This window comes from Myxocyprinus asiaticus, chromosome 9, assembly GCF_019703515.2.
Source record: "Myxocyprinus asiaticus isolate MX2 ecotype Aquarium Trade chromosome 9, UBuf_Myxa_2, whole genome shotgun sequence".
NCBI classification, from domain to species: domain Eukaryota; kingdom Metazoa; phylum Chordata; class Actinopteri; order Cypriniformes; family Catostomidae; genus Myxocyprinus; species Myxocyprinus asiaticus.
In genome coordinates, this window is record NC_059352.1 from 25548042 (window position 1) to 25572850 (window position 24809).

At 37.9% G+C, this 24809-nt stretch overlaps 1 protein-coding gene across 2 annotated transcripts in view; it reads right to left on the bottom strand.

Annotated features, from left to right (window-relative positions):
• LOC127446329 (protein WWC3-like) overlaps positions 1-24809 on the bottom strand; it is a 76260-nt gene that overhangs the window by 28425 nt on the left and 23026 nt on the right. For both annotated transcript variants that reach the window (XM_051707153.1, XM_051707152.1), the window contains exons 2-4: positions 5073-5182; positions 2088-2291; positions 654-730 (exon numbers count right to left, since the gene is read on the bottom strand). In XM_051707153.1, the coding sequence (XP_051563113.1) occupies positions 654-730; positions 2088-2291; positions 5073-5182 (391 nt within the window). The remainder of the gene's footprint in view (positions 1-653; positions 731-2087; positions 2292-5072; positions 5183-24809) is intronic.

Consider the following 24809-nt stretch of genomic DNA (forward strand, 5'->3'; position numbering starts at 1 on the left):
TTCATACTACCATGTTTGGTTATGACACAAGAAAACCAGTGGTGATTTTGCAACAATTATATCAGTTTTTGGATCTGAACGTGAACTTGAATGAGCTTTAAGGAGCTTTAAGGTGGAGGGGAAGATTATCAGTGTATATTGACATAAATTTTGGTCTGTTCCTCACACAAAGCTATCAAATGACTTCAGAAGACTTGGAATACAGCACAGGAGATGTATGGAGCTTGTATGAAAAATGTCTTCAAAATGTCTCTTTGTATTGCATTAAAAAAAATAGCACATGAGTTGTTCAATGAAATGAGCTTGAGAACATAATGACAGAGTTTTCACTTTTGGGTGAACTACCCCTTTAATATGACTGATTTAGTTATCAACATAAAATGCCAGCCAAACACAAGACTTCATCATCCAGAGGCCGACTTTCCTAACACAATGACTCTTCCTCTAGCACAGCACTAATCCAGAGGGGCCCAGCGGCTCTCTCACTGAGAAACACTGCAGTTAACCCAAACCTAGGCCTCCTGTTCCTAAAGGTGCCCACCACCCCCCAACACACATATACAAACACACAATCAACACAGAATATGAGGGGCCCCTGCCTCCCCTCTCGGGCCTGACGTATGAGGCATTGTTCTCAGAGGATAATGACTTACCCGCTCACGCCTACAGGCGATTTCCGCTTTGATTTGCTCAGGGTCATATTTTGCATTTGAAGAGGAACCAGAGTGAGCTATGAGAGAGACAGAGAAAAATTAGTGAAAAAGTGATGGGAGAAAGTTGAGGAAACTCCAAAACTCCAAGTGAGCAATTCAAACAAGACAAGGGGAAAATGCCACATCGAAATTCTGGGTTTCGAAATCTAAATTAAATCTGGAAATAAACAAAGTTTAAGGATTTTGAAAATGTAAAACAAAGAAACGTGATGATGTAAAAAAGTCTGCACTAATCAAATAAGCTAATTTATTACACTGACCATGTTAACTTCTAAGTTCTGGCCACCAAGCACTTGCATTGTATGAACCTACAGAGCTGAGATATTTTTCATTTGTGTTCAGCAGAAGCAAGAAAGTCATACACATCTGGGATGGCATGAGGGTGAGTATATGATGAGAGAATTTTCATTTTGGGTGAACTATTCCTTAATTTTGGCTAAAGTTAATTTATAAATTATAAATGTTCATTGTTAGTTCAGGTTAGTTCATAATACATTGACTAATGTTAACAAACAACATTTAATTTCAATATTTTTTTAACTAGATTAGTTTTGCATTACGCAACATTAATAAGTGCTGCCAAAGTATTATTTATTGTTAGTTCATGTTACTGTAGTTAACTAATGTTAACAGATAGTACCTTATTTTAAAGTGTGTTACCATATAATTTGTAATAAAAAGAACATTAATAAAATAGAAAAAAGCAAAATAGATGCATTTTCACAAGTGGACTTTTGAACCCCACTGTATTTTATTACGTGGGGGTGTTTATATGGTTGTCTGATAATATGTTATTTTTATTCACATAATCAGCCCTTACAAAAAAGTGCTGCGCCGGTAACTTGGTGTGTACAGTGATGTTAGTAAATCCATGATGGTATACAAGTACTAGCATATTCATATACAATGGTATTTACATGATACTTCAAAGAATATCCTGGTATTACCATCATGGTAGTATCCTAATACATGGTACTACCATGGCACCAAGTCCAAAAACAGTGGTAACACCATGGCACATTTTTTGTAAGTGACCTGTATGAATAAATGCAGAGATGTTTCAGTAAGAGACAGGAAGAAATAGCAGAACTGCTGAATGGAGGCAGGAAGGGGAGAAGAAAGTGAGGGAAAAATGAGGGCTGAACTGGGAGTGACGAGGTACAGTAACGAAGAGAGTTAGAGAAACAAAGGAAGGGAGGAGGACATGGAAGTACGGGTGAGGAAAGGGACAGATTCCAGCCAATGAGTGATACATTACCAGACCAACAGTAAGAATGACTTCATTGAAACCTCATAAAATATGACTAATGGATTGGAACAGTAGACTGCTGAATCAGCAGCAAAAAGGGGGAGAGAAATGTGAAGGTGTCTCACAACTTGTGATGGAGCGGTTGTCATCTTGAGTGAGCTGATTGAAGAGCTGCATCTCTTGCTGTGCCAGCTCCAGTCTTTGCTGTTTGATCTGATACATCTCTTTCTTAGCATTAAGAGCCTCCTGCGCTACCACCAGGTACTCCTTTAACATGCGCTCCTGCTCCTGACGCCATTGTGTGCGAGGGTTCTCTATCTGAGTTGTCTCTGCAGGAGAGAAACATCAATCCATAATGACAATTGTGGACAATTAAAAAACAGCATCGACAAAATGCAAGAACGTGTACTGTGGGAACGCCCCCTTAGAAGGTGGCTACTCGGCATGGGAGTGTTTAACTGCAGTGTTTGCCTTTTCTATCATATTTAAAATATGCCATGAAAGTTTTCTTCTCATTACGATTACTTCAATACATCATCTAATAAAAGACGAATAATAGAAGCAGCTTCACAAAATTACATTTACACGTTTAGCAAATGTCTTTATCCAAAGCAACATAGCAACATACCATACAACATCCTCCAATAACTAGACACCTCTTGATGAAAGTACATAGAGAGGTATTTTTGACTCTGACTGTGAAAGTAGTTAATATGTCAATTATTTGATTTAACAAATTGTTTTTTTTTTTGGGGGGGGGGGGGGGGGGATTTTTCCCCTTTTTCTCCCAATTTGGAATGCCCAATTCCCAATGTGCTTTTAAGTCCTTGTGGTCACATACTGATTCGCCTCAGTCTGGGCGGTGGAGGACGAATCCCAGTTGCCTCCGTGTCTAAGATCGTCAACCCGCTCATCACGTGGCTTGTTGAGCGCGTTGCCACGGAGACATAGCGCGTGTGGAGGCTTCACGCCACCCACGCTCAACTCACCACACGCCCCACTGAGAACGAACCACATTATAGCAACCATGAGGAGGTTACCCCATGTGACTCTACCCTCCCTAGCAACCGGGCCAATTTGGTTGCTTAGGAGACCTGGCTGGAGTCACTCAGCACACCCTGGGATTCAAACTAGCGAACTCCAGGGGTGGTAGCCAGCGTCTTTACCACTGAGCTACCCAGGCCCCCAATTTAACAGATTGTTAAGGTTTTGCACCACATCTTTCTTTCGATCAAGCTCAACTGGATCATTTTGTTCCAATCAAGGTTTTTAAATAAATGCTTTTCATGTCGATTGAGCTACCAGATGAATTATTGACAGATTATTAGGCGTCATGTAAATGCAGCTACTGTAGAGTTAAAGCCATCACCCATGAGTAAAATGACTTTATTGTCCTGTACCTCTTGAAACCATAGCAAGAATTTGAAAATCATTCCATAAAAAGTAATTATATTTTGCTTAGGTGTAGCCAAAAGTACATATAAAAAGGCAAGGGACAAAATAATACAACATGAAAGAAACATTCACATAAGGCACATACAACTACAGTTCGAATCAAAAAGCTCAGCAAAGTTGACTTCACATTGTACCAAAAAGTACCTTGATATTATCATGGACATGTATCATGGTAATACAATGATATTAATTGAGCCTACATCATTCCTATAGCAACCGAAATAGATATAACAGATATTGACGACACTGTCTGAACAAACTGATCTGATTACTTCTCTTGCAAAATGTCAGTGCAGACAGTCAGGTCTAAAGATTGGACAAAACAAAACAAAATAAAAAACAAAACAGAATATAAAAAATAAATAAAAATAGGGCTGTCGTTCAAATTCATTGAATTAATTACACAAGATGCCAATCAATCAAATTAATCACAATTAAATCGCATATAAACATATTTGCTAAGAAAGTCCCTCAAGTAACATTAATTAAATACATAATGATTAAATAATTTCAAAAAGTTATATTTAAAAAATTAAATATAATATACAATACTGTGCAAAAGCTTTAGGCACTTGTGAAAAATGTTGCATAGTGAGAATGTCTTCAAAAATAATGACATAAATAGTTTTCATTTATCACTTAAATGTCATACAAAGTCCAGTAAACATAAAAAAGCTAAATCAATATTTGATGTGACCACCTTTGCCTTTAAAACAGCCCCAATTCTCCTAGGTAAACCTGGACACAGTTTTTCTTGGTTGTTGGCAGATAGGATGTTCCAAGCTTCTTGGAGAATTCACCACAGTTCTTCTATCTATTTAGGCTGTCTCAGTTGCCTCTGTCTTTATATGTAATCTCAGACAGACATGATGTTCAGTCGGGGGCTTTGTGGGGGCCATAACATCTGTTGCAGGGCTCCCTGTTCTTCTATTCTAATTTTTTCTATTTGCAAAAGTAATGTTTGAGAGTCTAACATTGACACTAAAGCTGAAGATATAAATAACCATCTTAAGACTTAAGAATGCTTTTGTGAAACACCTTATGTGACTAAGACTTTTGCACAGTACTGTATTTTATAAATATAATGATTCAGATAATTAAAATGCATTACATTATTGTGGCAGATGAGTAAAGCATTGATAAGACAATACAAAAAGTGGCTTTAGAAGGCAATTTATTGTTAATTTCCATATTATTGAACGTTATTGAACTGTCGATGGCCTACAGTCCACAGCAATCTATTTTGCAATTTAATTTGGCAATCTGTTAGAAACAGATTTATTATAAGGGCTTTTCTAAGGATGTGTCATTTTTAAGCCACTGTGTCAAGTAAAACGTAGTTTGAAACTTGGTCTTGCGTTCCCTGCATTTGGAATTGCGCTGTACTTCAAGCTTAAATTGCTCCAATGGTAGAAATATTCCTTATTATGTTCAGGGGACATGATTAATTGTGTTCATTTTTTTAACCTGTTACATTTTATATAACTAATCGCATTGAATTAACGTGTTAAATCGACAGCCCTACAAAAAACATTTAACATCAAGCCAATACACAACTTAGAAAAGGTCTTGTTCACCATGTTTTAACAGAGCTGCTGCTGGAGCAGCTGTGTAGAATATGTAGTTTAAAGATGGAACTAAAGAGGTGAACTTACTATTGATGTGATCGATGTAGTAGACGCCCACCTGCTGGTCATACACCACCTCCCAGCCCAGAGGAAGCTCATCCCCCACGCAGTCGGCAAAGGTCAGGGGCTTGGTAATCCTACAGGAAGAGAGAGAATGCCAAAAAAAACATGATAGTAGAAAACACCTCAAAACTGTGCTGTAAAGGAATATCCTGGACAACTGGTCCAAAGAGCAATGCACACAGATATAAAAAAAATCAAAAAAATCATTCTTTACCTACCATGAGTTGTTCCAAACCCATTTGACTTTCTTCCATGGAACATGAAAGATGTTAGACAGAAGGTTAGCCTCAATCATCATTCACTTTAATTGCATCTTTTTTCATAAAATGAAAGTGAACGGTGACTGAGGCTAACATTCTGCCCATCATCTCCTTTTTTGTTCCACGGAAGAAAGTAAGTCATACGGGTTTGGAACGACATAAGGGCGAGTAACGATATTTTTGGGGAAACTATTCGTTTAAATGTGACATAACAGCATTAGCATGGGAATATTTGAAAACCAGATTTCACTTAATGTTTCAAAACAGTACGTGGTATGCCTGATGTCATCTGAGTGTTTACAAACATTGTCAAAACTATTTTGGCGAAGGAGTTACACTGGGAGAAGAAAACTGTGAGGACATTGAAAGAATCTGGAACATTCCCCGAGATCCTTAATGAATGTGTGTTCAGTCAGTCAACAGCTACTGATCTCCTCACCCTGGGTCAAAAATGTGTGTAATATAGGCACTGCAGGAAGAGACAGCCCATAAACACATTCCACACAGCAGAGAGCAGGCCTTTCGCACAGCCCACAATCTAAACCAGTACACGGGACACTCCGCACATATCACTTTCAACCTAAAGCTCTAAAGAAAAACACGTTCTTTAAATATCTTTAAAACTAGCTCTGTATACCTGGGTATTTTCAATGTTGCAAATATTGGCACATACTCATGGTACTTGGTATACACCTTGGTATTTACATGATACACCAAGGATGGGCTCTATAAGCACAGTCCAAGCCCGAGACTATTGCGAAGAGTTAGGGGCCAGTTGATGGAACCATCACTTGGTACGTTTACAGTACATGCACTTTAAAAGTTCGATTTCTGAGGGAAAATAATTTGTCTTTTTAAAATGTCATGTAAACACTTTAGTCTGACTGAAATCATACCAGACCAATTTTTGCAAAGTCGGACTAAGAGACTGCGCAAGCTACGAAAGACGCATATTACCCGCACTTTCTCAGCTGACGTCCTTCTTTTAAATGTTTAATTACACATTGTTTCATGTACATTTGGACAGACAGATGAAGACTATAGCTTGACTATGCAAAAACCTGCTTTAACTCAATTATAACTGCACATGTAAACATACTGACTTGCCCTCTACGTTTGTTAATCATGTACGTGTATTTTTATGCCTTTTGTATGCCTTGATAATGTTTGTCTAAATATTGTTGTTGAATTGTGCTAATTTTAAGATGTCACAAATGATTTCAAGCATCCAAACGCAGATGAGGTTTTGTTAAAAAATGCAAGAATCACTTGTGATGTTTTGGAAGCATCAGTTAGAATGGGTTGAACATTATAAACATTAGTTTCAAGCAAGTTCACGTGAGAAGATGTTTCACAGTGCCATCGATTTACAGAAAAATGAATTGCTTATGAGTTACACTAAAGGTTTTTGTAAATAAAAAATAGTGTTAATGAGAGATATAAATATATTTTTTTCTGACACAACAAATAGATTTAGATTTATCACATATGCGGCAGAGTCAGTAAAAAATGTTGGCAGGGTAAGTTAAAATCTGAACTTCTGGCTGGATCAGGCCAGACGAAGAATTAACAGAACTTTACTTTGTTTTTTTGGTGGTGGTGGCATATTGGAAAGAGCTCTGAAACATACACAAGAGGATTCCAGGTTCAAATGCCTGTCACTGTGCCCTTGAGCTACACACTTAACCCCTGTTTGCCCTGTGATGCGCTGTATGACTGTCTCTGAGCTTTGACCCTTGTCTCTGTCTGTGGCAGTTAACAGTAGCGTTATGAAAAGAATTCCTGGGAAGCTGTGGAACCTGCAAACAGTTAGTACAACATGCCCTTAATACTAAAAGTCTTAAAACAAAACCAAAAATCTCTAAATTAATTGTTTTCAGACTTCAATTGGATTTCAGCTGGAAAAATCTTGCGAATGGCGTATGACGTTCTTTTTGAATGTTCTGACAACAAAAGAGTTTTAAGAAAACGGCATCCATTACTCATGAAAATCAAAGCACATTATCAAGTAAACGTGCTTCACATTCAAAACACTTCCACAAATGCAAGATATATACAGGGTGGCTGTGTGGATTTAAATCAAATCTCAGTGCAGAACATGAGAGGAGGGGATCGTTGAGGAATGTCGAGATTTCATGACCTTTGGAATTACCATCATTAACACATTTTTGACAAACCACCACAATTAGAGATGTTAATCTTCTTTATCCATTTTTAAAGTACATAAAGCAGGTTTAGTACACACCTTTATCCCCCCTGACATTACACCCGACATTAAAGTGCTTTTTGGCGATCTGATCCCTATCGGATAGCACTTGACCACACTAAAAGCCAAATGTAAATTCACCGAAGAAGCACTGTGATCAGACTGGATCATTCAAACCACATACTTAATTGGTCAGAGACAGATTCTAACCACATTTGACAACATTTTTATAGATTTTCGTTATTCGCATACTACTCCGCAAGTTATATGTATTATGTAAGAAGTGTTTTTCATTTTGCTAGGGTAATTGCGACACTACGTTTACATGGACACCAGAAAGCGGCTTATTGCGAGAAAGCGGGCTATTGCGAGAAAGCAGTGTTCTGGTTTACATTCACTGTATAAGCCCCGTTCTCTGTACTCCCGTTTACATGCGGCTTGGTCAGTAAGCAACTTTCTCCACAGCAAAGTAATTTACCCATGACACTTGTGTAAAAAACAAAAAACATGGTATCCGAGGAAGACTTCACTATTTTATTCCCTGTTGCTTCACTTTATTTCCAGATATTTCAGAGTTGTTGCTGTTTTTGTTTGCTTAACTTGCATCGCGACCTGCAGCGGATTTGTGCTGCAATAGTGGGATTTCCCTCTTACATAAAACTCCGGGATTCCCCCAATGTACCAGTGCATATATGCGAACGTGAGGGACAGTCCACATTTTACATTGGTGTGTACAAAAGGTTATAGTTTATATTGTATTTGCTTTTCCCACTGTGTTGACTTGTTGTTGGGCTCCATCCTATGACGTTTGTTATCCGGTCTGTTCACGTACATGTGCACTCTTCAAACACCCATCAAAGCGCAGCTTGTGTTTACATGGCCACATTAAGTCTTGAGGAGAAACCCAGGTGTCTTAAACTGCTTTCTCTCAATTCCTTATATGGCATAACAAAATCGGCGTTCGAGGAAAGTTACGTTACTGAAACAGGTCAATAGGAACTTTATGTTATTTGGCTGCAATGGGTCAGGAGGTGTCGAGGATACACATTATGAGAGTGAAAGTTTGGTTTGACTCGTTCCATGCAATATGTGTTAAAAAATTAGATTGACGCAATCCATTTTCATTGAACAATGTCTCTTTTAAAGGGGTCATGTCATGAGGAATAAACTGTCCTTGATATTTTGACAAAGTTTATTGTACTATAAAAACATAAAGTTTCAGACCTCAAAACTTCCCTAGTCCAAAAAGAGCATTTATTGACACCAAGCTGCAAAAACGGCTCGTTCTCTACTTCCCCGACTTCCCTACGTCACTTGGGGGGGGGGGGGCGGCTTCATTAATGCATGACTGCCTCCACAGCAAGAGATCAACGCCTCCTCCTACATCATTGCCTTTTTGGTCTGCCCACTGGTGCGCAGTCAGAGTGAATGATGAGAGCTAGACAGGTTCAGCCATTGCTATACACACAGAGGGACAATTGCTGTTAACTAACAAAGAGATGAGATGTCAGGGAAGATTCAAAAACGTTGTGCCATTCCTGGCTGTGGTAATTCAGCATCACTCTTTTCTCTAAATATAATTCTGAGAACTATTATGATTCAGAATATGCAAAGAAACTTAAATTGAAAGATTGAGCAGTGCTGCCGTCTCATCCGTCTCGTTTTAGCCAGGATGTCCCGTATTTCGACTGAAATGAACCTGTCTGGACTTGTATTATCCCATATTCAAGCAACGAAACAGTCGAGGTCAACCGGTGAAATGATCAGGGGTGCGACTCCCACCTGGTGAAAATCCTGTATTCCCCATTACATGGGAGGTGAACACCTGGGTCGACCGTCCATTACAGCTGGATACAGATTTATTAACTCTTCACATTCGCAGCTTGTGTAAGTCTGGACTGTTCCCAACCTTATACAGCATAATTATATCACCATATCTTGTATTCCTAGTAATATACGTTTTCGGGAGCAACAGTCTGCCGACTTTGTTCAGTTTTCGATTGTTATCATTCGGAACAACTGTAGTTTGATTGTGTGCTTCACATAAATTTGTACATATAACTATTACTAATTGCCTAGACTGAGTGCTTTCAGGGGATTTTGCAAATTGCTTGCACATTTTCGTTATTTTATTCTTGGAAAAATGTGTTCCACGAGTGTTGTCGGGGAGTGTTTGCACTTCAAAGATGTTAGCCAATCATAACACAGTGTGCGTCTATACTGAAGTCTTAAAGGGGACAGCACAGAAAACTGTGTGTTTCAGCCAGAGGGCCAGAGGCAGGTGGAAAAGGTAATTTAATACTACATTATGACTGTTTTTGTGCAAAAACCTTTACTAACATTATAATTGAACCTCAAGGAAAATAATTAAGTAAAAAAAAAAAATTATAAAGACACACTGAATCCGATCACACGTAGTAGGAACGCAGTACAGAAAAACACTTCTGAGACACTTACAGAACTGTAAGCGCAGCGTAGTTCTAGCAGGAAGACTAGCAGTTGTACATCATTGCACCATTAGCTAGGTAACTCCTAGCCAATCACATGTAACCCATTGCTTTATAAGTCTGCTCACAATCTATCACATTGCTGTTTCAGTGTGCTAACACAGCAACCTCCACCACCCCACCACCCCCAGTTGAGTCCCGTCCTACACGGGGGTAGGCTCCTTGTCCCTGCCTCCTATCTCCAGCAGGATATGACTGTTCCAAGTACAGCTTCTTCGGACCACCAGACGGGGCTTACGCCAAAGAGAGACATTACATTTCTGTTTTATATTCATCAAATAAATGTCATCTTAAATTTCACTCAAGTCTGCGAGTCTTCCTGATAGAACTGCCGCTATTCTTAAAGAGGCAGTACCATCTTAAAGCTAGTTTTACATATCAATGTAAACTCAATGTAAATACTTGTACAAATAGTCCAAATAAGGGATGTTAATGAAAAATTGATGATCGATTATTCGTCGTTAATAATATGATCGATTAAGCTTATCGATTAATCAGTTTCAGCACAAATGCATTCACTAATCATGCCAGTAGATAGAGAAAAGACATCCAATACAGTCATCTGCTGCTAGAGGGCTCACTACTGCTTGTGCGCTGCATGTCCTTTCAGCAACAGGATAAAAAAACACAGCTTATAAAGATAAAGCTGGGGGTCAATGTAAACATGGGGCGTTTCCCTATAGATGGACATTACGTTTACTGCACAAACAGTGATAGTGTGTTATGGTCCAACATGACAACAAGCATTGTTGAGCCGCAGGTCTCCCTGGGTGCTTCTCATTTCTAAATTTGTGCATCCTCATTTCCTTTCCTTGCTTCCTGTCCTCGCTTCTTAGCTCCACCCTCTTAGGAAATGAAGAAAGGATCCAAGGAAAGGAAACAAGGACTGAGGAATCAAAGCAAGACGGACTTGTAAAATGAAATGTCCTACTCACGTGTCACTTCAGAGCGCGTTTTTGCGCAGCTGCAGTACCTCACCGCGCTTGCCGTTATGTCATTGAAATGTATTTATTAATATATTCATAATAAATACAAATAATTCAAGATGCACTGTTGAAGTGTGTCAATTATGGTTTATTTAAACTGCAAAGGTGATACACAAATTAAAACTATTGTGTCAGATGTGAAGGAGGAGAAGAATTAATACATGCGTCAGGTGCTTCGACCAAAAAGTCTTCCGCATAGGAAGCTCCTGTGTTTCCTCACTCAAGCGTCCTTGGTAAGCTTCCTCTGTCCTTGCCTACTCGTGGTGCAGTTAGAGAATTGATACATCCTTCATGATGGCGGACTTTGATCGGTTTCCGGGTCACGGGCTCGAGGACGGAGGAGCGAGGAAACGAGGATGCACAATTTAGGAAATGAGAAGCACCCCTTGTATCATCCACTCAACAATCACGTCAGTTTTCACCAGGAGCGAATGAGGTTGCGGGAAAGACACCTGAAATCTCACCATTACCAGTGTAGAGGTATGCTATGAACTGTATTAACATAGCATGTTATTATTAAAAATTTGATCTGAAATTTCTAGAATCTGTATCTTCTATACAGGTTACTATTAACAGTGATACATCAACAGTAAATGAAGGTAAATTAATTAAAATACAGCCAAAATGTATTAAAAATACACTGAACTGAAATGTATATAAAAAAATACAATTCCTTGCATTCTTAAATTTATTTAAATTATATTAAAACAGTAGGCTATATGCACATTGATGTTTTCACATTTTTCCTTCTACAGTAAGGATTTTTTCTCCGATGCTGACATTTTCAAGTTTGCATTAGAAAAGTTGGTCAGTCAAAAATCAATCTTCGAATAAATAAATTGAAAAATATGAGCCTTGTATTTTTGGAGTTTCAAGCTGTTCACCACTTTTGTTTAGTTATAGATATTATTGTTAAAGATGAATAGATTTTCAATCATTAATGTTAACGATCATCAGTTCAGAATTTTTCTTAAAATTTGTAAACCTAGTAATAAATGTGTAAATACAATGCTCAAGCCAGTGGCAATTCTTTCTTCAATGTGTCCATAGAGGGATGCAAGTTAATGCAAGATGTAGACTAAATGGGCCCTCAATGGCTATGTCTCACAAACTGGATAAAAGCATTCCAACAAATAGATTACATGATATGATGCTTCCATCACCTATATGTTTGGCTGGATTCTCTGATGCAAAAAAAAAAAAAAAAAAAAAGACTACAAAAACATGAATAGCTGTGATTCAGCACTCAGGAAACACTTGACACAAGAATTACTATTTGTAATGCAAGAAATGTTATTGAGCACTGAGAGTCAAAATTGCTTAGCAATGACCTCAAAATCCCACTGATATCACCATGGTGATGCAATCCCTGTGATTTAAATGCAATTTTTAGATAGTCAAGACATCAATTTTATTTGTTATTTGCAACTTTTATGTTCCTTTCTGAACACAATGTAAAAAAGTCAAGATATTTCTGTCAACAGAAAGCCTTGTTGTCAGGCATGTATACGACAATCTCATTTATAATAGAAACGTAGCTTAGAGTGTCCATCTAGAACATCGGTCTGTCTGCCAGTGGCCTCTAGACCCCTCTACACATGGCAATCATGCAATACATTCCGTTCAGCCACATTGAGTCTGTAAAACCAGCATTTTTTTTTTCTGAATTCCTTTCAGAGTTCAGGTGAAAATAACAACATTTGGATGTTCTTGTTAAAGCGATAGACAGTTCACTCAAAAATGACAATTCTGTCATTATTTCAACATGATCACATGAGAAGTCAGTATTTTGTTTCCGTGAGTTGCAGTACCCTAGGATCGACCACTTTATGCCTACTCATCGACAAGCACAACCTCCTATCATACATTTTTGCATAATCAGTGACGAGTGCAATTTGGAGGTTGCATTTTTACGTTAAGGTTTGGGGGTGGGGTTTTGGGTGTTTCCAGGTTAAAATATGCATTCCCCTTTACTGTATTACAGCCTGCACAGCTGAAAACAATCCGCTTCACAACTCGCATTTGGCACCCCTCCATGGACATTTCACTAGGGAAATGGAGCTTACTCGTGCCCATATGCCCAACAATAGTTACCGCTTTGGGCCGCTGGGGGCAGTGCACTATTTTGATACTTTTATGGCGCTTTAGTGTACTTTTGAAGCTTCAAAGTACCCACTCATTGTAATTGTATGGAAAAGAGTACATTATCTTAGAGTACAACCAGTACGCCTACATTATTCAAAATTTCCACTCTTTAATTCCAGCAAAGAATTTTCATTTTTGGGTGAACTAATTCTTGAAAATGAAGAACATCATAGATTTTTCCTGTAATTCAAAATCTAGTAAAAACCTAAGACATTACAGAAGCTGAGATACATCTGTCAGTGTCTTAAAACTAACACATTGACAAAGGGCTGTTTGATGATCATAATGTCTCCTGCACAAGCCAAAACAAACATATTGCTAAGATACAAAAGAAAACACACACTGTGGCAATCATATCTTCAAATAAAATAAAACTTGTACTGCTGTACTGAACTTACAAAATCTATTCATTAAGGGATCCTTAACGTAACCTATGCTTGTTTGAAGTCTCAAGTCATCATTTGACATGATTCTAGAGGCAAATTGAGATTTGTTTTTATGAAAATGTGAGTGGTTCTTGCCCATGCAAAACTCACAGCTAGGATGCTCCAACTGGTCAAAAGAGCCTACCCCTAAGTCTATTTCATAATCTCGTCTCTGGTCTGTGTTTATTTTTTCCACTGTCTTATCATCTGCCAGCCAAAAATCAGGAGAAAAATCTGTGCTTGGATTAAAGTTGCATTTTGCCGAATTACTGACAAGCGGCATTCCCCATTAGACATTTCTGCATCAATTGAACCATGATAACTTTTCCCTATGGCACTACTGATACTGAGCAACCGCAGAGACATGGTTCTGGTCCCATGGTAACCAGGAAGTAGTCATGTTCACATAAACAATGTTGGGCACGATTCGGAGGTTGCATTTTCGCTCTAAGATTACATTTTTACTTCATTGATAGATTTAGGGTTGGGGTACGGGTCAGGGCTAAACAAATATCCATTCCTGTTGACTGTATTACATAATTTACATCTAAAAATAAAACTCGCTTTTTGGCACCAGTCTTTGAACATACTACATGGAAACTGGAGCTCACATACGCCCATCCATTCAACAACACTTCCAGCTGTATGTGCTAAGCAGAAGTGGATTTTCTTAAGTTTCGCATAAGTCAAAATGCACTTTAAGGTGATGGAGTTTATTCACAAAACAATTATGATTTTGACAAGTTGTGCATGTGCTATGGGTGTGCGATAGCTTGATGTGACTGGCACAACGAAAGGTCCGACCTTGGCACACAATTCTTTGAACATAGCCCTTGACATTCAGAAGTGTTTATCCCATAGATGGCTGTTAAAGTGGGTACTCAAATCCGCTAGAACAGTTTTTAGGCTGGTGGTATATGGGCATAGCATTCATTTCAGCCCTCATTATATGGGATATTACACATATTTTGTGGCATCTCCAGGCAGCATTTAATAAAATGATGTACAATTGCTCCAACACTGCAAATACAACACTCCCTGAATCAAGGAGGCCATTCAGCTGCTCCATCATCATGACAAGGCGGGCTCTCTAAAGATAATGCGCATGATGTAGTGCAATGCAATGCAGAAACGAGCAATGCCTGTCATTTTCTTTGATAACATTTTTAGAAATATGCTTAAACAATGCTAAACATTTGAATGGAAACCCAAAAGTATGTAACAAGTTATCCTTGCCTTACCAAGAAAGCAAGAAATTGAAAAAAAAGAAAATATTTTTTTTTGAAAGTGCCAGAGTGTAATAGTGTTAACACCCTTTGGGCAGTCAACCTACAAATGGCTTACTTCTATGTTAAATTTAAAAGTTACAGAATGATCAACGGTCATTGTTCTCCCAAAAAAGGCAAACCAAATCACAAAATTTAAACCACACTAAAAAATACACAGACAAATTAAAACATGATGAGAATAAAATAGATCTAGATTTGAAGTCAGAAGTTTACATACACTTAGGTTGAAGTAATTAAAACTAATTTTTTAACCACTCCACAGATTTAATATCAGCAAACTATAGTTTTGGCAAGTTTTGCTAAAACTTCATGCATGACACGAGTAATTTTTCCAACAATTGTTTACAGACAAATTGTTTCACTTTTAATTGACACAACTCCAGTGGGTCACAAGTTTACATACACTAAGTTAATTGTGCTTTTAAGCAGCTTGGAAAATTCCAGAAAATGATGTCAAGCCTTTAGACAATTAGCTTCTGACAGGAGGTGTACTGAATTGGAGGTTTACCTGTGGATCTATTTTAAGGCCTACCTTCAAACTTAGCACCTCTTTGCTTGACCTCATGGGAAAATCAAAAGAAATCAGCCAAGACATCATAAAAAAAAAAATTGTGGACCTCCACAAGTCTGGTTCATCCTTGGGAGCAATTTTCAAATGCCTACAAAAAGGTACCACGTTCATCTGTACAAACAATAGTACGCAAGTATAAACACCATGGGACCACGCAGCCATCGTACCACTCAGGCAGGAGACGCATTCTGTCTCCTAGAGATGAACGTAGTTTGGTATGAAAAGTGCAAATCAATCCCAGAACAATAAAAAGACCTTGTTAAGATGCTGGAGGAAACAGGTAGACAAGTATCTATATCCACAGTAAAACGAGTCCTATATCGACATAACCTAAAAGGATACTCAGCAAGGAAGAAGCCACTGCTCCAAAACTGCCTTAAAAAAGCCAGACTACAGTTTGCAAGTGCACATGGGGACAAAGATCTTACTTTTTGAAGAAATGTCCTCTGATCTAATGAAACAAAAATTTAACTGTTTAGCCATAATGACCATAGTTATTTTTGGAGGAAAAAGGGTGAGACTTGCAAGCCGAAGAACACCATCCCAACCGTGAAGCATGGAGGTGGCAGCATCATGTTGTGGGGGTGCTTTGATGCAGGCGGGACTGGTGCACTTCACAAAATACATGGCATCATGAGGAAGGAAAATTACGTGGATATAATGAAGCAAAATCTCAAGACATCAGACAGGAAGTTAAAGCTCGGTCGCACGTGGGTCTTCCAAATGGACAATGACCCCAAGCATATCTCCAAAGTTATGGCAAAATGGCTTAAGGACAACAAAGTCCAGGTACCGAAGTGGCCATCACAAAGCCCTGACCTCATTTTGTTAGAAAATTTGAAGAACTGAAAAAGCGTGTGCGAGCAAGGAGGCCTACAAACATGACTCAGTTACACCAGTTCTGTCTGGAGGAATGGGCCAAAATTCCAGCAACTTATTGTGAGAAGCCTGTTGAAGGCTACCCAAAACATTTGACCTAAGTTAAACAATTTAAAAGTAATGCTACCAAATACTAACAAAGTGTATGTAAACTTCTGACCCATTGGGAATGTGATGAAAGAAATAAAAGCTGAAATAAATCATTCTTTCTACTATTATTCTGACATTTCATATTGTTAAAATAAATTAGTGATCCTAACAGACTGACTTCAACTGTAGATGGGTATTTACACTTGTGACTGTGAGAGGCAAATAGACACAATGTGTGTGAAAGCAACATGACCACATGGGAAGTCGGCACGTTGTTTCCAGAAGTTGTAGTACCCTCGGATCTGAAACATTATGCTGACTCACTGACAAGTGCTATCTCCTATCAGACATTTTTGCATCGGCTCAGGTGTGTTTTACTTCCTTTGTGGAGTGACTGGAAGTGTGTTGCATTAGCACAGTGGGAGACCCGGGTTCAGACACCGAGTGGAAACCAGGAAAAAATCGTGTTCGTATAACCTGTGACGACTGTGATTCAAAGGTTGCATTTGACCCCTAACATTACATTTTTACTCCACTGTTGGTAAGGTTTGGGGGTACAGTTTATAAAGTATGCATTCTTTTTCACTGTATTACAGCTTGTACAGTTGAAAACATCTCGCTTCACAAATCACATTTGGTGCCCCCTCAGTGGACATTTCAACCAGAAAAATGGAGCTCATATTTGCCCATATGCCCAACAACACTTACTGCTTTGACCACTGGGGGCAGTGTTTCGAATTTTGGTAAGCAAAGACCTACTGTTTCCAATTTCCTTGTGAGATCAGTCTGGTGAAAGCAGGTTCCAACTCACATTTCAGCTGAGAGGAGCTTTGGTGTCCTGCTGGTAATTGCTCTTGCACAGGCTTATCAGAAGTACTGGGAGTTCCTCTCATTTCAAAACAGTAAGTCAACGAAGAATTATATACAAATGAGGAAAATATGTTAAATAGATAACGAAAGAACCGAGTTAAGATAATCGCCAGGTCACGTTAGCATTCAGTATGTATCAGAATCAGGAGAGTTTCTGACATAGAAAGCTGTAACTACCACTCATATGCCCTCAGTTCAGCTTACTCTATACACAGAGCCTTGTAGAAACCAAATTAAAATAAACAAATCTTATTTTTTCAAACTAGAAACTAGCAATTTAAGGTGGCAATCAGTAGGACCCTGGCAAATTTATATTATATTGATATGTAGGTCACAATACAATAATGTTGCGATTATTTAAGTTCAGTGTATTGCTATTCTATTCCATCTTGGACTCAATTGTTTCTCATTCATCTGAATGACATAATTCTACAGCACTTGCCAACACATGCGTTCTAACACACTTGGTATGAATGGTGGTCAACCTAATAAAAAATAAAAAAAATATTGAAAATGTAACTAAAATAATGTTTCTTGGTGTGAGAATGTCGATACAGTATTGTGTGGTAAAATATTGCAATACAAGAAAAAGATTAATATTCTCACTCAAAAGGACCATAAACAATTCAGAGCATCAGCTGTACGTGACCAGTCTTCAGGTTTACAGGCCTGCAAACATACACCAAGACTCACTTCCCACAATACAGCACAGCTGGAAACACCACATACACAATCACAATGTCCATTTCCTAAGCCTGAACTAAAGCTTTACAGCAGATCTCCTGCTAGCTTTATCGAACTCTCCCAAAGACAGAAGAAAAACATTGCCCATGTAGTTGAGATTCTCACAGAAATGGTAACACTGGTCATAATGCGAAATGTGGACCTCTGACAGGAAACGGGACCACCCTACATTCTCACCAGGAACCTCGGGTCAGTTTCCTCTTTCTGCAGTGCTTTCAAAAACAAAAGAACGGTATATTCTAAAAGCCGAGCTCTGCAGCGATGATGTTCCACATACATTGGGATTCATTCTGTATCTTAATGAATTACTAAATAAACTGATTTACTAACATCACAAATATAACCTCTCACTTGTTAAGGGAGCCCATTGCTTAAAGGGTTAGTTCACCCAAAAATGTAAATTGATATAATTTACTGACCCTCATGTCGTTCCAAGCACGCATGACTTTGTCTTCCATGAAAGACACAAGCAGAGAAATTCTGAAGAATGTTGATGCTGCTCTTTTTCCATAGAATGAAAGTTAATAGAGACTGAGTCCTTAACAATCCTCCATAACATCATCTATTGTGTTCCACAACAAGAGGAGGTAACCCCCCAATAATCATGACTAGCAAGTACAACTCCCCCACGCCCCGCTTTATAATACAACCCCCCATGTTCAAACCAAATCTACGCCCTTGCATCCTATCAATCTTAGCAATCCTACGTCCATATGCTAAATGCTTTGTAGATTGGCAGAACATTAATTTACAAACCCATTCTGCCTTCAGACTCAATTCGGCACTGAAGTTACTTGTGAGTTTTTCAAGCGAGCGTTTTGTTTCGGATCCTGAGAGACGCTCTGTGCTCTGAGAGAGCTAATCTTCCCATACCACGCTGTGACGAGGAGGAGGGCGTGGCCGGGCAGTGATTGTGCATGGCCGGCGCAGAATCAGCTGATCAGTGGGAGATCGAGATAAAGGGGAGCCGGAGGCGCCAGTTCGAGGGAGAGAGACGCACGTGGCCACGCTGCATATGTGTCTGTGTTTGTTTATGTTTGTTTTAAGTTAGGTTTTACATTAAACTTTGTTTAATGCTCAGCCGGTTCCCGCATCCTCCTTGCCCATCCTTTACCTGTTACACACACCTTTCTTCCAAAGAGGAAAGCATCTCTGCCAGAAGGAGAGGTCTCGGAGTGTTTAGCGGGCTAAATCCCAAAACCCGTCATTGGCCGAAAGAAAGAGTTACAGGGCCATGTGTTATTTTAAGACTTGGGAATTTCTTAAATACACTCGAAGCAATGAAATGTGTCCCAACTTTTAAACAAACAGGGAATGAATGTCAAGGCCATTTATGTAGCATGGAGCGTAGTACTATAAAAATTAAAGCACATCAAATCCTATTTTTAAAAGTGCAACTACTTCTAAAGCTAATGATGGAGTGAATAACTTCTCCATATTTTGAATGCTTTTGAAATCCATCAAAATAACTTAATGCTGATGCGTGTAATGTTTTCGCTGATACAATTATTTCTTGTATCTCAGCTTTATTTGCAGAGTCATCTACTGTATAAGTAAGCCTAAGTATAAGTAAGGCTCAGAAATTACACACTTCAGCTTTAAATGGATAATTATCTTAGGACTGTCTTCTCTTAAGGAAGAAAGGATACTTTCTAGTGTTGAGCCAGTGCAGATTAATGTATGTGTGTGGGAGGGGGGCCGACGACATAGCTATCAGTAGGTGCTTGCACAGATCCAACACTTACAGTGCAGTATTTATATATTATAGTAAATAGTAATATACAAGTATAAGTATTATTTTAACTTATAAGTATTATATACTTGTAGTATTTGTAGTATTTTAAAGATTCAAGTATTGCAAATGAAGTGCAAAGTTTAGCTAAATTAGCTGCAAAAATAAAGGGGAATCTTGTGGAGCACTCGATAAATAACTCTCGCTTGTGTGTTCCTCATCTCTAGATTATTAATTTAGATCAACATCAATGCCGATAAATTTATTAATTTATAATTTGATGCCATATCAGCAGCAACAGCTATATTCATGGCAAAAACAACAGTCTTTCAATTTAAACATTGTTTACAATCATTTAACAATTTTGTCTTAAAAACAATCAATATAACAAAATATACATATACAACAATAATAACAACAATTATAGAGAATCTTTCAGTTTAATATATGATAGAAATTCTAAAATTCTTCCAGGAGATACCTTTTTAAAAATGTCCATTAATATATTTTCTGAATAAAAACGTTGTCTAATATCATTTAGAAAAGGACATTCCATTAAAATATGTTTTACACTCAAGAACTTCTTACATAAATCACAAACCGGTTTCTCTTCCCCTTTCAGTAAGTATGAATGAGTGAGTCTTGAGTGACCGATTTGACATCTCGTATATATGTCCTGGTCATATCTATTTTCAAAATAATAACAAACTCCTTGATTTAGTACTGGGTTCACCTCATGTAGTTTGTTATATATGCATTCATTCCATTCCATTTGCCATTTGTTGTGAATGTACAGATTCAATATGGGTTTAACGTCAGATGCTGGTATATTACATTCTGCCATTTCAAACTGAAGTGCTTCCTTAGCCACTTTATCTGCCTGTTCATTGCCAACTAATCCCATATGGCCCGGTATCCAACAAAAAAACAATACTGAAATCTTGTTTTTTTTAAAGAGTCCACTTTTCCTATTATGCTAATAATTGTAGGATGTTTAGTTTTCAGAGACTCAAGTGCTTGCAGACAGGATTTAGAATCTGTGCAAATTAAAAAGTGACGTTGTTGTTCCTTTTCTATTTGTTCTAGAGCTAGAAGTAATGCACAAGCTTCAGCTGTGAAAATTGAACTTTGTCCAGGGATACACTTGCCAAAACGTTTTGGACCAATCACTACTGCTGCAGATACATGACTGTCTGACTTTGATCCATCTGTGTACACTGGTACATGGGATGGTAAGCTACATCTTATGTCCAGAAATTTCTCCTGATAGACATTTGGATGATTTATTTTTTTTTAATACTGAGCCAGGTTCATCATGATAGTTTGTTTTTTAATATCCCAGGGCGGTATAGGGCACAGATGTGTTGATGTTAGGATATCCAGATTAATGTCCATGTTCTCCAAGTGTGGTTTTGTGCGAATTCCGAAAGGACTGATGTACCTAGGTCTGGCTTCATTCAGGTGAGAATGTTGAGGATGAAAGACTGAAGAATATACTGGGTTACTTTCATTAGCTTTTAGATTAACTGCATAGTTGAGAGCCAGTTTCAGCCTTCTGTTTCAATGCCGATGACAACATGGATAAATGAGCATTGTTAAAAGCAACTTTATAGAAATGAACGAAGCTGCATTGATTAGACTGTCTGACTGATGGCCTATTATGTAAGGGTTGTTTTGGCTCATGAAACTCTCCTGGGATTTTCACACACACAACAGTCTCTAGAATTTACTCAGAATGGTGCCAAAAACAAAAAATATCCAGTTAGCGGCAGTTCTGTGGACGGAAATGCCTTGTTAATGAGAGATGTCAACAGAGAATGGCCAGACTGGTTCAAACTGACAAAGTCTATGGTAACTCAGATAACTGCTCTGTACAATTGTGGTGAGAAGAATAGCATCTCAGAATGCTATTCTGAGATGCGGGTTGGCACTGTTTTGGCAGCATGAGGGGGACTTACACAATATTAGGCAGGCGGTTTTAATGTTGTGGCTGATCGGTGTATAAATATATATACTGCAGTGTTGTCACGGTACCAAAATTTCAGTAGTCGGTACCAATACCCCTGAAATTTCACTGTTCTCGATACCAATTTTGATACCACAGCACAAATATGCTTATATGATAATGTGATATTGAACACACCAGTTTATTTATATTTAATTATTTACTAATTATTTTAATAATTATAGTTTAATTTAATTTCATCATCAAAATGGTGTCTAATGAATAAATTCTTAAAACTTTTTTGAAAGTGAAAATTGAACTTTTCAACATTTGCATTTTTTTTTTTTTTTATTACAGTGAATATTACATTTTACTATAGAGTTGTAGTATATCTGTATTCCATTACTTCAATTTCAGGCATCTAGATTTTATTTTGAATCATGCTTTTATTATGATGTGTGTTTTTTGCCGGAAGCTTCACTTTCCGGATAAACAGTTCGCAACACGGCCCAGTGTGATCATTGAATACTTTTATGTCACATCTGAAAGCTCATCTCTTTACACTATTACACTCTACACTGGCCTTTGAGTCTGACAAATAAAATGTAGGACACAGTTTTGGAGTGTTTATATTTTATATTACTGGTGTTTGTGTGTGTGTGGTAATTTTGAAATGTTATGTTTGAAATTTTATTACTGTGAAGCACTTTGGTCAACCCTATTGTTTTAAATGAGATATAAATAAAGCTGAGCTGAGATTAAATTGCTTTAAATGCTGTGATTTTCATTATATAAATATATATTTTACATGTGCTGCATGGTTCACAATGGATAAGTGCTCTGTCATCTCAATGATTCTCAATGTCCGTGAAGTTTCTAGTGGATGAGCGGTCAGATTTAAAGTATGCAGCTCATCCACAGTAAGACTGCAGCCTTTAGCGGTTTAATAAATCACAGGACATGGACATGTCACGATTTTAATTGGATTAATTGTCCATTTCAGTGTACAACAGAGCACGCGTTCAAAATAAGCCTGTGAGCATTTTAAACATGTTGTGTGTCAGTCATACTGCGCGCCGGTACCAGATAAAGTTGCTGCTCGGTACTACCGGTATTGCCGGAACACTGGTATCGTTACATCTTTTTTTATTTTAGTACCGACTTGGTACCGAAGTACTGGTACTTTTGACAACACTAATACACTGTACATATTAGAGCTGTCAAAATTTACGCATTAATGCATATAATTAATTTAAATATAAATTGTTCTTAATCGCATTTAAAGCTTTTACCAATTTTCACATTAGTTTATAAAATTTTATTCAATGCCGTGTGAGTTCTGAACACTGGTTGGAATAGGGTGGAACCTTTGCGATGTGTCTGGGGACTTCACACTGGTGCACACACCACAAACAAACACACAACGACCATTCTGTGTTAATGATCAAGCGATGGAAAAAGAACGTCTTACAAAACAAACCCAGATGGGACTTGTGACAAAAATCAAGTACTTTGCAGTCTTTTTAAAACTGAATTTAATTACCATAGAAGCACGTCAAGTCTTAACTATCACCTAAAAGTGAATGCTGTGGTAGCTTGTTGGAGTTCTCCCAGTTCAAATAATTTCAACTTGGAACCAGTTTCCGCTGACCTTTTGAAGCATCAGCTAATGATTACCGGACAATTCGGATGAAGTATCATTACACGGGCAGCGCAAGCGCTAAAAGCAGAACAAGATGCTGTCTGCAACGCGTTTCATGTGGAGTTCAAAGCGGTGCTTGACACCCTGATTTGAATTATCTGTATTCCATATCCAGAGTGGATAGACAGCCTGCCAGAAAATTAATATTGTGGAGGATGAGGGTTTAAGAGATTTAATTTGCATTGCAATGAAAACGCAACCTATGGAGACTAGTTCTTTCAATAAGTCAAACTCCCATTTAGACTTTGGGAAATGTTTAATGTTACTTGAATTGGTGTTATTTTAGTGCATTTCTATCTTTGTACTGTGCAAGGCTTTGTTTGGAAAATGTTAATAAAAATGATTGTAACATTGTTTTGCTTTTTCCTAAAAAGGAAAATAATGATACGGTCAAATTTCAACACTTTCAAAATCTGCTATTAATCGTGATTAGCTATGAAAAATCATGCAATTAATCACGATCAAATATTTTTTAATCGACTGACAGCACTAATATACAGTATATGTTTTATATATATATATATGTGTATGTATGTATGTATGTATGTATGTATGTATCGGCACACATATTATGTATATACTTTTATATTCTTGTTAAAGCATGTGACCACTCTACAAACCAAAGGTTTTAAAGTGCCACTGAATAATTTACACAATGGCAAATTATGTCTTACATGACCTCAGCAGGTAATCCACTTGGTTTCATAAAGCTAATAATGAAAGTGGCCATTTAAGTCATACAGAACCTAGTACTGTAAAAATTAACACACTTAAAATCACATAATAAAAGTGGAACAAGAAAAGATCACTTCAAAAGCCAAATGATCTCCTCTTATGGACTGCAACTTTGAACAACTCAAAATATTTTTAACCCTTTGAAATTCATAAAAAAAACTTTACAGGATAAACATATTGGAATTTTCTTCTCTTCCGGGAGAGAAGGATAATTTTACAACAGAATCTTTCTTCGGGGAGTGTAAAAGAATTTCAGGCTGAGTGTGCAGGCCAAAATTAAAAATAACAAGCAATTTAGCACACGACACACGAGTGGCAGACATTTGCTAATTCTATAATCATCTACTCTCTACTTCGCCGTCTCCCTGATGTTCCCAGTAGATATTTCCATCTGGAACGACGCTCTTCTCCCTGGTGGGAAAGGCATGTGTAACTGGAGTCTGTGCCGTAGGTCCAGGCCTTGTCTGGACATCCACCCTGTCGCATCTTCGGCTTGTGCCATTCTCGAAAACAAAGGGCCGGACCAGCATTCCGCCTGCAAATTAAGATTCTCCCAAACAACAGGCTCTGCATTCCTCATCAAGAATGTGTTTCTCCAAAAATAATATATCCAAA